The 12691-nt window shown below is 49.3% G+C and overlaps 1 protein-coding gene across 1 annotated transcript in view; it reads left to right on the top strand.

The window, feature by feature from the left end:
- Window positions 1-12226, top strand: part of URB1 (URB1 ribosome biogenesis 1 homolog (S. cerevisiae)) — a 103762-nt gene extending 91536 nt beyond the window's left edge. The window contains exons 31-39 of the mRNA XM_006862527.1: window positions 1204-1364; window positions 1761-1872; window positions 4215-4321; window positions 4985-5128; window positions 6471-6580; window positions 8288-8485; window positions 9592-9833; window positions 10667-11266; window positions 12027-12226. Of these exons, the coding sequence (XP_006862589.1) occupies window positions 1204-1364; window positions 1761-1872; window positions 4215-4321; window positions 4985-5128; window positions 6471-6580; window positions 8288-8485; window positions 9592-9833; window positions 10667-11266; window positions 12027-12226 (1874 nt within the window). The remainder of the gene's footprint in view (window positions 1-1203; window positions 1365-1760; window positions 1873-4214; window positions 4322-4984; window positions 5129-6470; window positions 6581-8287; window positions 8486-9591; window positions 9834-10666; window positions 11267-12026) is intronic.
- The last annotated feature ends 465 nt before the right edge of the window (window positions 12227-12691 follow it).

The raw sequence follows: 12691 nt of genomic DNA, 5'->3' as shown, positions 1-12691 counted from the left end.
TAGCTTGACATTCATCCTATTGTATATCATTTCATTGCCATGGTTACAATCCCCTCCATGCATCATCAACCAACCAAAGGGTATACCCTCCAAACGTGCCCCCTGGTCATCAGCACACAGCCTTTCCCCTTCTCTGGGTCTAAAGTCCCCAGCTGCTCCATCTCTCCACGTTGTCGTCGTCTCTGCTTCCATCTCTGGTGTCACTGCTTCTCGGGGTAGGGTCTCTCACTCCCTGGATGGTCCCAGGGACCTCTGCTCCTGGACTGCAAAATCAACCACTCCCCTCCTTTTGCTCCAAAACGTCTGCCTTTACGTTTCTAACCCTCACAGAGAGTACTGATAGCAATCATTCACTATTGTACCACAAGAGCCCTATCCCCATCTCCTTTCATCAGCCCCACCCAGACAGATTGGATACTACTCAGTGGAGAGTCTACCTTCCTCCATGCTTTCTGGATCTAGGCTCCCTCTTGAAAGCTTGTAAGCCAGTCACTTGTTGACTTTGCAGCTCTCCCATTTTTGGTAGCCAATGTCCATGTTGCCTGTCCCTGTCTACCCTGTGTATGGAGGGGGTGGGAATGATCCTCGCTGTAAAGATTTATTTCGTCTTTTGATCTACTTCATCCATAGGTGTACGTCAAGTTCATCAAATTGTATCCGATTACTCTTTTTGTACTCTTCTTTCTTCTTCTAGTTGAGCTCTGATCATCCAGTCATTGAAGCCAGGTCAAGTGATTATTATCTGCAAGTGTGGGTGTTCTTGTACATATGCCCTCTCTTCTTATCAGCTGGACGCTTCACTCTCCACTCTAGTCCTCTTTGTCTATGTCACTGGGCCCAGGAGAACCCAAGTCTTGCCATACCAGCAGGCTCTATTGAATATAGCTTTTGCTCCAGTTTGCTGGGCCAGTTTTCTGTGAGATGTTGTTTGAAGAGCGAACTAAGGTTGCAAAGTATATAGGTGATCCATTATCTTTCAGTTCTATTTTTCCAGGAACTTTTGAAGCCCCTTCATGAGTATATCCTTTGTGAATTGATGGGTCAGGCTAGTTTGCATGTGGCTGAATGCCCTGGCTTTTCCTGCCTTGTGTCCTTGCTTGTATGAAGCAGTTGATACTGGTGACACACAGGGAGGTTTGGTTCTCCAGGCTGCACAGCACCATGGAAATTAATATTTATGTGCGTGTGTATTTTTTCCTCTAGAATTTGTGGTAGATTGTCGAAAATTTTTGGATTCGAATTCTTTGGGCCTGACGGTTGCAGCCCTCAGCAGCTATGACCCCAAGATGCGGGCAGCAGCCTACTACGTGTTGGCAGCTTACTATTCGCAGCTGGAGGGAGCACGGTTCCGCGAGCAGCCTCAGGTGAGTACTAGAAGGGCTGCCCGGAGGACTGAGGGCGGCTCTCTGCAGTGTCTGAAGCCATGAAGACCTACTGTCAGGACACCACTGATAAAGAACAAAGATGTTGATGCAGAAGTGGCCCTTCAGGGTTGCCCCCTACAAATCTTTCTTGTAGGTAGAGATCTGTTGGGTATTTCTTGAGTCTGAGTTTGATGGTTAAAGGCAGCAGTGATCCACAACAGGCCACAGACATCTGTGCCCACAGTGGTGGAGGAACAAAAGCAGGTTGACTCACAGAGAGGGTGGTGGTGAGTGAGCAGGGCCATCCCTGGGATGCTAGGAGTGGCCACACTCTGCACAAGACAGGGCTGGTCACAGAGTTTCTGGAAGTTCACGTCTACCTTTGCCGTTTTTCAGCTCCTCTACCTGTTGGATGTAGTCCGGAATGGGATCCGATCTCAGAACATGAGACTCACTTTCTCCTTGACACTCTTCATTGCCAAAGCAGCCCTACAGATTTTGAAGCCAGGTACCACTGATGACGTATTAGGTTGTGGTGAATTAGCATAGTGGTTATGAGTTGGGCTGCTAACCTCAAAGTCAGCAGTTCGAAGCTACCAGCCGTTCCACGGGTGAAAGATGAGGCTTTCTGGTCTCAAAAAAACCCTGTTCGGGGTTGCTCTGAGTCGGAACCGACTCCACGGCACACAACCATCAGCACCACCACCACCACCACCACCATCCTAAAAGAATGATACAGACGTGATGTATGTCTAGGGCAAGGTCATTCAGTGCTGGCAGTAGGACAGTCCTTATGGAACCCATTGGGATGAAATGCAGGGAAAGTTAAGGGAAAGGCAGGTACAGAGCTGTGTTTGGTTAGGGTGAGGGGCACAAGGGGAGAGAATACGTGAAGCTAGCACTCCAAGTTCTCGGGTTCCACTGACAGATTCATTCAGCCTCGGGTCAACATGGTGTAAGAGGTGCTAGCAACCCTTCAAAAGCTATGTAGTATTTCCAGTGTGTTAGACATTATAATCCAAAAGTTTAAAGTGTGCAGAGATGTGAGTGGGTTAATGCAAACACTGCCATTTTATGGGGTCCTGGTGTGGTACTGTAGCATAGGCACTAGACAGTTAACTAAAAGGTTTATAGTTCACACCACCAGCTGCAACTTGGAAATACTATACAGGGTCAACACCGATTATGAGTCGGAGTCAACTCAATGGCATTTAACAACAACAACGGTGCCATTTTGTATAGGAGACTTGAGCTTCCACAGATTTTGGTATCATTCCTCCAGGGGCACTGAGGGCCGACTGTATTCATATTTTCTTGCAGTTATATACAGTCATCAAATAAAATTGGAGTACAAATCAGGCTGATCACAACTGTCTTGGGATGTGTCCACTTTGACAGCTCCGACCTAGGTTCCAGTTCAGGCTCATCAGCCATGTCCTCTGGGGCAGTTACTGTCCTTCTCTGTGCCTCTGGTTCCTTGCTATAAAACCGGAGATGGGGAACACCGGTCTCACAGGGCTGCTCTGAGAATGATGTGACCTCACAAACATGACCGCCCTGACGGAACCTGCACCCAGGAATGTCCATCAGTGTTAGCTGCCACTGTTAGTCATCATGGCCTAGAAGGTGTCCGGGAGTTAGCAAAGCCTCAGGATCCTCAGCTGTGAGTTGCTGAGGGAGTGCAAGCTGAAGTTAGTGTATCATGAGGCCCTTTTTGATGATTGAAGAGAAACCACAGAATGAATGTTGGTACTATCAGGGACCTCAGGGTTCTTTTAATGCACCATGGAAATTATTCAGATGAGGAAACATCCTCTCTAACTGCAGCCCCCCACCCCCAGCTTAAGTAGTTAGAGTGTATCAAGTTGCTATTAGACTGTATATCTCCTGCTGGCCATTGGCTCCTTTGTCATTTTCATGGCACGATTTTGGTTTTTTTCCTCATCTTGGAAATTCTGGGAGGAAAGAACGTAACTATGTGCAGACACTTAGAAAGCCTGTTAGATCATAGCTGAGACCACGATGCTTTTTTGTCTTAACCTCCTGGCCTTGGGACTGGGCAGGCTGGAGCTAGTGACCCAGGGGGAAGTAGAGGTGGAGGGTGCGTCTGCCCACTGGGGCCTCGCTGTATTTGTCTTTCCTGCCTCCCGGAGCACAGTTACCCGTACACGTCTGCACCTCGTTTGCTGTGGTAGTGTCTTTTCAGTGAGAGGCTTGAGGCCATTCTTCACCCCCCTCTGCTATGTTGTTGTCAAGTACCATTGGGTCAGTTCAGACTCATAGCAACCTTGTATAGGGTTTCCAAGGAGCAGCTGGTAGGTTTGAACTGCTGACCTTTGGTTCGCAGTCCAGTGCTCTCTTACAGCGCCACACCACTGCTATAGCAGGGAGATCATCGGAGATGGGCGTGCTTTCGGACCCATCACAGAAAGGATGCTTGTATATGCAGGGTAGAATTAAGGTGTCTAGCTGTAGTTTCATTCTCAAGAGTGAATTGGTAAGGATATATAATCCCCATGTTGTTGTTAAGTGCCTTCGAGTCGATTCCAACCCGTAGCGACCCTGTATAGGGTTTCCGAGGAGCAACTGGTGAGCTTGAACTGCCAGCCTTACAGTTCAAACAGCTTTGCTGTTTATTGCATGTTCTGGCAGTAAGGTCACACAGAGAGAAAGTAACCATCTGAGAAGTTAAAGTTCTCACAAAGTCTGGCGCATTAACCCACAGCACCACACCAAGACTCCATACAATCCCCATAGAGATAGGATTTATGGTTACCACTCACCCACTCCCTGACTTCACCACCCTGTCCTGTGGGTACCTGTGTGACCGATTGTGTGCTGTATCCCCAGAGGAGCATATGTACCTGAAGATCAGCAAGTTTCTGTTGTCACATCAGGATCTGAATATGAACAAAGTCCCAGCCTTCTACCAGTTCTTCTACAGCTCCGACTTTGAGGTAATGCTTCTGAAGTCTTTGAGGCCCTGAGACCACTCCTGAGTTAGATTACCCAGCTCCTGTTGGCATTCATACTACCGTCCAGACACCGCTGTTGTACAAGCCATGTTCTGGCAGTAAGGTCACACAGAGAGAAAGTAAATGTCTGAGAAGTTAAAGTTCTCACAGTCTTGTGAATGCTTTTCCTTGAATGCGTTCATTTTTCACATAGATTCTCAAAACTTTAAAATTTTTACTTCAGAGTTTTAAGATTTATTGGCATTTGTGTGTGTGTGTGTGTGTGAGAGAGAGAGAGAGTTAATCCAGTTCAGTGTTGAAACCTGACCTGCTCCTTTATTAATAAAGGGAAAAATGGAACCAAAGGTGAGATTGAGAATTTTTAATAACATAATCATAATTGGAGGAGTTCCTTGGGTGATGTAAATGGTTAACCTGTTCAACTGCTGACTGCAAGGTTCAGAAGAAAGGTCTGGCAATCTACTTCCGCCATTGAAAACCCTTTTGACACACAAGAGGTATCCATGGGTCAGAGTTGACTTGATGACAGATGGTAATCAGAAATGGGGGTGGGAGCTGCCATGTTGGAATCTTTGTCACCACTAGACAATAGATAAAACAATTTTAATTTGTTTAATGATCTGGTCCTATTTGCTTGGGTTACAGCAAAAAACCGAGCAGGAGTGGGTGTTTGGCATCCTGCGTCAGGGGATCCGAGACAAGCACTGCTACGAACTGTACGCCAGACAAGGGATTTTCCACGTCATCCTGTCCTTCTTCAACAGCCCACTGTGTGATGACGTGGCCCAGGTACATATCAGTTCATCTGAGCCTGAGAGGCCCCTTCTTTTTCTCAGGGTTTATTTGGAAGTCTCGTCTGGGTGAGTTCGGGGCCCAGCCTGAATCTGACTGCTACCCCGATCTCCTGATCTGACTTGAAGCCTGGCTTTCGATCAGGGAGCGTGAGGTGTGCAGTGCATGCTGAGTCATTCGTGGCCACAGTGGTGTTGACTCTGAGATACATGCTGTTCACAGTAGCCCTCTTCATGGGCCCCTGATTGATACTGAGTCTCTGTCTTTTGCCATCAGAAGGGAGAAGCTGATTAGTAATGAGCCTTTGTAGCTGGCTAAGAGAGCTGAAAAAGAGTTCTCCTCAGTGCTGGTGTGGCGCTGTGGGTTAATGCACCAGACTGCAAAGCATTTGAACTGCCAAGTTGGTGGTTCAAGCTCACCAGTTGTTCCTAGAAAAAACCTATACAGGGTCGCTGTGGATCAGAACCGACTTGACAGCACTTAACAACACCAACGGGTGTGGTGCTGTAGGATAAGCACTAGACCAAAAGGTTGTTTAAATCACAAGGTTGGAGGTTCAAACTCACCCGCTGCTCCTCAGAAACCTCATACAGGGTCGCTATGATTCGAAAGTGACTTGACGGCACTTACCAACAGTGACTAGATCTCAAACTGAGGAGCTCAGAAGTCACCAGGATTTCAGCTGGTGGTCACCTGGGTGACTGAGCATGTTGAGAATTCGCACTGATTGCGTCAGAGAGTTTAGAGAATCTGCAAAATTAACACTGTGTCCTAGAACTCAGAGCTGATGTATGTGTGTGTTTTTAAATGCCACAGGTAGTGGAAAGGAGTAAATTGGAAAATTGTTGGTTATTTGAATTAATTTCTAGCCTCACTGATTTTTGTTTCTCATAGTACATAAAATATGGGTAAAACAGGAGTGAATATGAGGTGAGGAACACATCTGAAGAAACTGACCTTGCGGTGTGGCGTGTTTTATTTTAATGGGTGTCAGAATCGTAAAGCTCTTGGCCTGGCTTGACATGGGTCCGTGCCACCCTCAGCTCAGCTAAGCTCAGTGCTGCACATGCAGCGGGCACCCTGGGTCTTGTGGTCTCCATGGCACATCCTCACTGGCTCCTTATGATGCATCACCCCAGCCTCCCGGGATGTGACAGGTGCTGTGGTGGCTGTGTCCTCTGGCTGTCACAGCGCTCCCAGACTCAGACTCAGCACAGAGCCCTTTGTCCTCAGCAACCACATGCGTGTAGCATACCTGTGTGGTTCTAAAGCTGTTCCTTTGTCAGTTCAGTGAATTTTCTCATTCATTGAAGAGTCTCTTTTTGTTCTGGGTTTTCAGAATTGGATTTTAGAAATTCTACAGAATGCCGCTCAGGTTGCCAAATCTGCCTATGAACTCCTACGAGACTATAGCCTACTGACATGGATTGTGCACATCCTGGAGAGCAGGTAAGCACCTGCCGTACGTGAGGCGGGGGTGGGATGGAGACAGTGATGTGTATTCCTGCATTAGGTTGATTGGACGTGGCCTATGAGGGCCATACTCTGGGTGACCTCAGTGTCCTCCCATATCATCTATACCCGTCAGTGCTGGGTGGCTCCTCCTCATTTCAGTAGCTCTCTCTGGTGACTGTCTACCGCGGCCTGGCTCTCACACCAGCTGTGGTTTGCCTTTGGCAAAGCTCGATTGGCAGAACTTTCAATGTTTTGTGCACAGGTCAGTCTTGATATGCTGGCAAGCTTTCCATGTCAGAAATGGCCTCAACATGAGAGCCCTGGTGATACTGTGGTTAAGCACTGGGCTGCTCACCAGGTTAGCAGATTGAACCCGTTAGCCATTCTCCAGGAGAAAGATGAGGCTGTCTGCTTCCATAAAGCTATGCTGTTATTGTTGTCGTCAAGTGCCATCGAGTCCATTATGACTCATAGCAACCCAGCATAGGGTTTCCAAGGAGTGGCTGGTGGGTTTGAACTGCCAACCTTGTGATTCAAACTAACCTTGCGGTCCAGTGCATTTTCCTGCAGCACCAAACCCTATGGAGCAGTTCTCCTCTGTCCTACAGGGTCGCTGTGAGTCAGAATTCTACGTGATGGTGGTGAATTGTTGGTTTTTTAAAGTTTTAAGGAATACCGTAACTCATGAAGACCCCATGTGTCAAAGTAGAGCTGTGCTCCATGAAGTTTTCAATAGCTGGGTTTTTTTGTTGTTATTTTTTTAATTTAAGTCCAGCCCTTTCATCTGTGGTGCCACTATGTGGACTTGAAACTCCAGCCTTTCAGTTGGCAGTTAGTACATTAACCACTGTAAAGAATACAGCCCCTGCATCACATGGAAACAGGAAGGCTCCAGATTCAGGAGCATCATGTAACTTCCTAGTGAGCTGGGGTCACAGTGCCCCCGCCCCCGTCAGCGCAGCACCAGACCTCGGTACAGAACTGGTTCAGTGATTTCATATTGAACCCATATCTTGTTCTAGCTCACAACACTTGGTGGGCCAAGGGGCTCTGTCTTTCATGTTATTGATGTTGTCAAGTCAGTTCCGACTCATAGCTACCCTGTAGAGAGTTTCCGAGGAGCAGCTGGTGGGTTTGAAGTGGTTCACAGTTGAGTGCTGATCCTACAGTGCCACACCATAAGTCTGTCTATCTGTCTTGTAATCAGCCTGGGGAGAGTCTGGCCTTTTTGTGCCACTGTTTATAAGTATTTTCTAAACTTTCTCGGAAAGAAAAGGGTGTCCTCTGTCTAGAATGTGGACCTCAACTTCTAAACTCATTCAGACTTATAAAATGCATGATAGCCAATTCTCCATTCCTGGCAGACAACTACCTGTTTTGAAAATAAGTTGTTTTTAGGAATGGCAACCCTTACCATTGGTCCATCGTGGCTTCAGAACCTTCCTTTGGTTGGAGACTTAGGAAGGAAGGAGTGTTGGTGGCCTCTTCCTGGGTCTTAAAGTAGCATGCATCCAGCAAACACCTTTTCTGTGGAGGATGTGTTCATTTGGGTTAGAGCTGAGGTGGAGGTGAGCAGATTAAATGTTGGGAACAGAGGTAAAACCATCACTAGGTACTGTCTCTTCCTTGCCCTGACAGACAGGTCTCCCTGAACTGGGACGATGTGAACAATGCATGACTGTTACTTGTGTGTGGTTCCAGGTTTGTGGAGACCCAGCTGCTCTCTAACATCATCTCCTTGGTGCACACCCTATGGGTGACCAACCTGGGAGACAGGGTGGTGGATCCAGAGAGCCAGGCCACTTGCAAACCGAGGTCCCAGGAGCCCCCAAAGCTGCTGGCCTTGCACCTCATCGATGAGTTCCTTTATGTTCTCACTGCGCTCATGAAGCACCTAAGGTAAACGTGTGAGTGTCTCCCCCAGCCATGAGTGACCCCTTTGTGCTGTATGGGTCTTTGTTGGCCAACACCACTAGTCACTGTGGGTGTCATTTCTTAGTCACGGTTCTGCAGGTAGGTCTGGGCTGGGGCCTGGAGGGAATTGGTCAGCTGTGGGTGCCTTCTGAAATCTGTCTTAGGTGTTTTCTCCTTTCTGCTTCAGCCACGTAAGTGTCCTTGGGAAGGCCCTGAGAACTTAACACACTTACACATGGAAAACATGTCGCTTCTAGCAGGTGAACCACCTACCTTGATATGTTGATCCAACAACTGGAATAAGTGGTGTGGGATGGGGGAGCATAGTTTCCTGTGACCTTAGTCTCCGAGAGCTAGAGGTGAAAGAGAAAATATACTGCCCGCACTCATAGCTGTGATTTTAGAACTGAGGTAGCTTACACTGAACCAGAAAATTGATGACAAATGGACTGGAATCTCACAATGAATTCTTCTATTTTTTAAGTAAAGAATAAGACCTTTTGTCTGGTGTTGTTACAAGTTAAATCATTAAATCCATGCTGATAAGCCACGTTCCTTACTCTGTGGTATTTGGAAGAGATGTTGGTCTGTGAACTGATCTTTATTTGAAATGACCATTTGGTTTAAATTGTTATGGGATGGTTGCTGTGGAATTTTTATTCTCTCCATGTTCAGAGAGATGGGGCTCCTCCCAGTGATGGCCTCTGTCTGAGGTGGCCTGGTCCTTCCCGCCTGAGGGAGAAGGTTTGGCAGCCCTGGTGCTGGGCTTTGGTCGGCCCTTGCACCCTGACTCTCTGGCCTCCTCTGCCTGCCTATTCCATTTAGTCTTGATTTCTAAAGGGATCCTTTGGGGTTCTCCAGGTTGACAGGCTCAGGACCCTGCTTTCGGCCTACCCAGAGTGGCTCCCCTTTTCCCTGGGTTGGCACTGGGGCTCCGCATTCAGGGTCTTATCCAGGGAAGCCTGGTTTGTGGAATAGACCGTTGCCACACTGTTCTGTAGTGTGACCAGCCTCACCAGTCCTGGGCTGCCGAGGTTGGGGAGGGAAGAGGACCTCCTTGGCTTCAGACTGTGGCTTTGGCTCCTGAACAGGCCCACCTTGGACCCTGCCCAGGTGACCAGCTTCTTCTGGGCTCTCGACTCCATGCTGAGGTACCGAGCCACTGTCACACAGGCCTTTAAGGAGATGAACCGCTTCACCGTGAACGAGAAGGTTCTCTCCACCAAGGATGTCTTGGTTCTCTTGCACAAGTGGAGCCTCATCGAAAGAGACACCAAGCTCCAGGAAGACCTGAAAGCCACCGCTGAGAAATACCAAGTCAAGGAGCTCGTGAGTGAGTGTTACGACCCGGGAATGCACCACATGTGCTCTGTCCACCTAGCCAGTCCGCTTCCCTCCCTGAGCAGTTCTCAAAGCTAAAGAGGCCTAGAGGTGGGCACAGCCCTGAAGGGGGTGGACCACCCTGTGCTCATCACACACCAGGCCTGGTCCTCTGGGGTAGGAGTGCAGCCTGTGGGGGCAGCCTGTCCAGCAAGGAAGCAAACACATGCAGTGTGTGTAGGGAAGCGTCAGCAGTGAGTTTCTGTGGGAGGGGGAGGAAGGCTGCACACACTTGTGTTCGTTTTCTTGGCTTCCTGAAGGCCCTGGGCTCACTGACCGTAAATGTAAGGAAAAGGAAAATGCCCACCGTCTGTGGTGTTGGCGGCCGTCTGCCAGGGTGGGGAGGACAATGGAAGCGCACAGAGTTTTCAGCTGGGGGACCTGGTATGAGTTCCAGGCCTGCCACTTAGGAGTGTGTGACCTTGGCCGGGTCTTGTCACCTGCTGCTCACCTGTAATGTGTAGGGATAGGGTTGAGGGTGTCAGGGAACCAACAGCTACTTGTCATGCCTTTCAGCAGAGTTGGGGTCCAGAGGCACTACCTGGGGCCCAGCCACCAGGAAGAAGTCCCAGCCCTGCCACTCACACTGCATCTGTTATCTCAAAAGTGAGAGAAGGAAAGGGTGGCAGCTGGTGCCTAAGGTGACTGTGAGGCAGGTTAAATGTGTGGATTGTCATCACAATACCCGCCATTCTAGTTTACTCCGGACCTCCCACTGTGCTGTAAGCCTGTGCCCACCCATCTGTTCTCCCTCATTGACGCCTGTCCTTCCTCTGTGTGTGACAGAAATGATCAAAGATAAGAACAAGCCCATTGGGATAGCCCGAGCCAAAGGCTCCCGGAGCCGAAAGAGGAGGCTTGAGGAGGCGGAAGAGGCACCTGCCCCTGAGCTGAGGGCGGCCAGCCTGGATACCTGCAGGGGCCTTCTGAGGTCCGTCCTGACCCATTGGGAGCCTGTGTCCTCCAGCCCTGTGCTCTCTCCAGAGCCCGAGGATGGAGCCACCCCTGAGAGTGATGCTGCGGGCTCTGTGCATGCCTCTACCTCCCTGGTGGCCAGCTGGGTGCTGCGGACCATGGCCACATGCCCACCCATCGGGGACAAGGCTGCAGAACTCCTCAACTGGCTCAAAAGCCACATTTTGCCACAGCCGGTGGTCGTGGCTGAGCTTCTCCAGGATGGCGCAGTGAGGAGTGGCCTCTTTAAGCTGTACAGTCGACTCTGTGGGGTCGAGGGGCTGGCAGGCCCTGCACAACAGGTCACCTGCCTGTTCAATACGGTCATGTTGCAGCTGGTGGCCTCCCAGGGCCACGTGCAGAGCCCCTTCCACCTGGCCATCAAGGCCCTGTGCCATACTTCTCTGACTGAGGAGGATGAAGCCGTGAGAGGTAATGTTCTCTCTGTAGGTGGGTGGGATAGTAGTGGAGAAAGGTGCCCACTGCACAGTCCCCACATCTCCCCACGGGCTGTCCTGGCCTGTAAAAAAAACCATGACTTCCATGCTTTCTTGTCTGCGACTCAGATGCAGAATGGTGGTTGGCATTATGTCTAGGTGTGTGTGAGGGAGTGCCTGTGTATCTGTAGATGCATACAGTGTATCTGCTTGACTGTTAACAGATGATCCGTAAGGGTCTGGGTGAGCAAATGAATGGGCGAATGAAGGCCTGGGTGCCAAGTGCTTTAAAGTACTGTGGATGAACCCGAGGAGGGCTGAAGTAGCCATGTACCTGTGCCCTTCCATCTCTGGGCTGACTTCAAGATGTAAGGGGATGAGGGAAGGGGGCAGGGCCAGAAGCCAGAGTGCCTGAACTCGCCCGGTAGACAGGGAGTCTTTTTGCCCCTGAAGCTTCTCTCCAGGTCTATTGAAATACTAATGCAGAAAGATCCTTTGAAGATGTTTTCTAAGTGCCAACTTTGGTTCTTAATGTAGGTGAGTAGAGTCAAGTAGGCTTGGATATAGCAACTTTTTTTAGGGATCCACATGCATTCATCTCAAGAAAGAATGAATAAAAAAGATTAACACTAACGTCAAGCAGAAATAAAACTAATTTTCATCCATCTATTCATTTGGGTTCCTGGCAAAGCCACTGTGCGTTGGGGCCGGGACAGGGGTGGTCCTCATGGCCCTGTTATCTGACTCTTCCTCAGCTGCTGCCGCCTTCCTGGTGACTCTGTACATCAAGGACCTCTGGCTGGGAGCCGCTCGGCCTGACGCCCTGCTGGCCCACGCCCGAATGATCTGCGATGCTGTAGACGAGGCAACAAGTGGTGGTGACAAAAGCCAGACCCCGGAGGACGCTATCCTCATGCTCTGCAAGGACATCACTGCCTCTGCTGCAGATGCCTGACACCCACCTGGTGTTCCAGAAGTGTGGTTCAGTTGGGATGTGTGTGGAGGTCCATGAGAGCACAGACCCAGGCCTCTGACTTGGTCCCCTGACAGGAAGAGCTGAAGGGATTTTCTGTAATTGCAAGCTCTGGGGGCTGTGGAGTGGTCTGAGTTAGAGCAAGTGGGAAGCATTTGGAGGCCACAGCAACATCACAAACACTTCATCTTGAAGGTGTCCTCCTTCCTCAAAGGCATTACCTCAACTTGAGGCACAGCTTCTGAGTGCTTATGGGATTCATGGATATTAAACTAAAATGTCCAGTACCTCGGCTCAGAGAGCATCAGGCTGTTGGTAAGTGCCATCAAATACTTCTGACTCATAGCGACCCTGTATAGGTTTCCTGAAACTTAAATGTTTGTGGAAACAGAAAATCTCATCTTTCTCCTGTGGTTTGCAGTAGTGCTTATTGTAGAGAGCCACCAC

This window comes from Chrysochloris asiatica, unplaced genomic scaffold, assembly GCF_000296735.1.
Source record: "Chrysochloris asiatica unplaced genomic scaffold, ChrAsi1.0 scaffold00049, whole genome shotgun sequence".
NCBI lineage: Eukaryota > Metazoa > Chordata > Mammalia > Afrosoricida > Chrysochloridae > Chrysochloris > Chrysochloris asiatica.
This window is presented reverse-complemented; position numbering and strand designations above follow the sequence as displayed.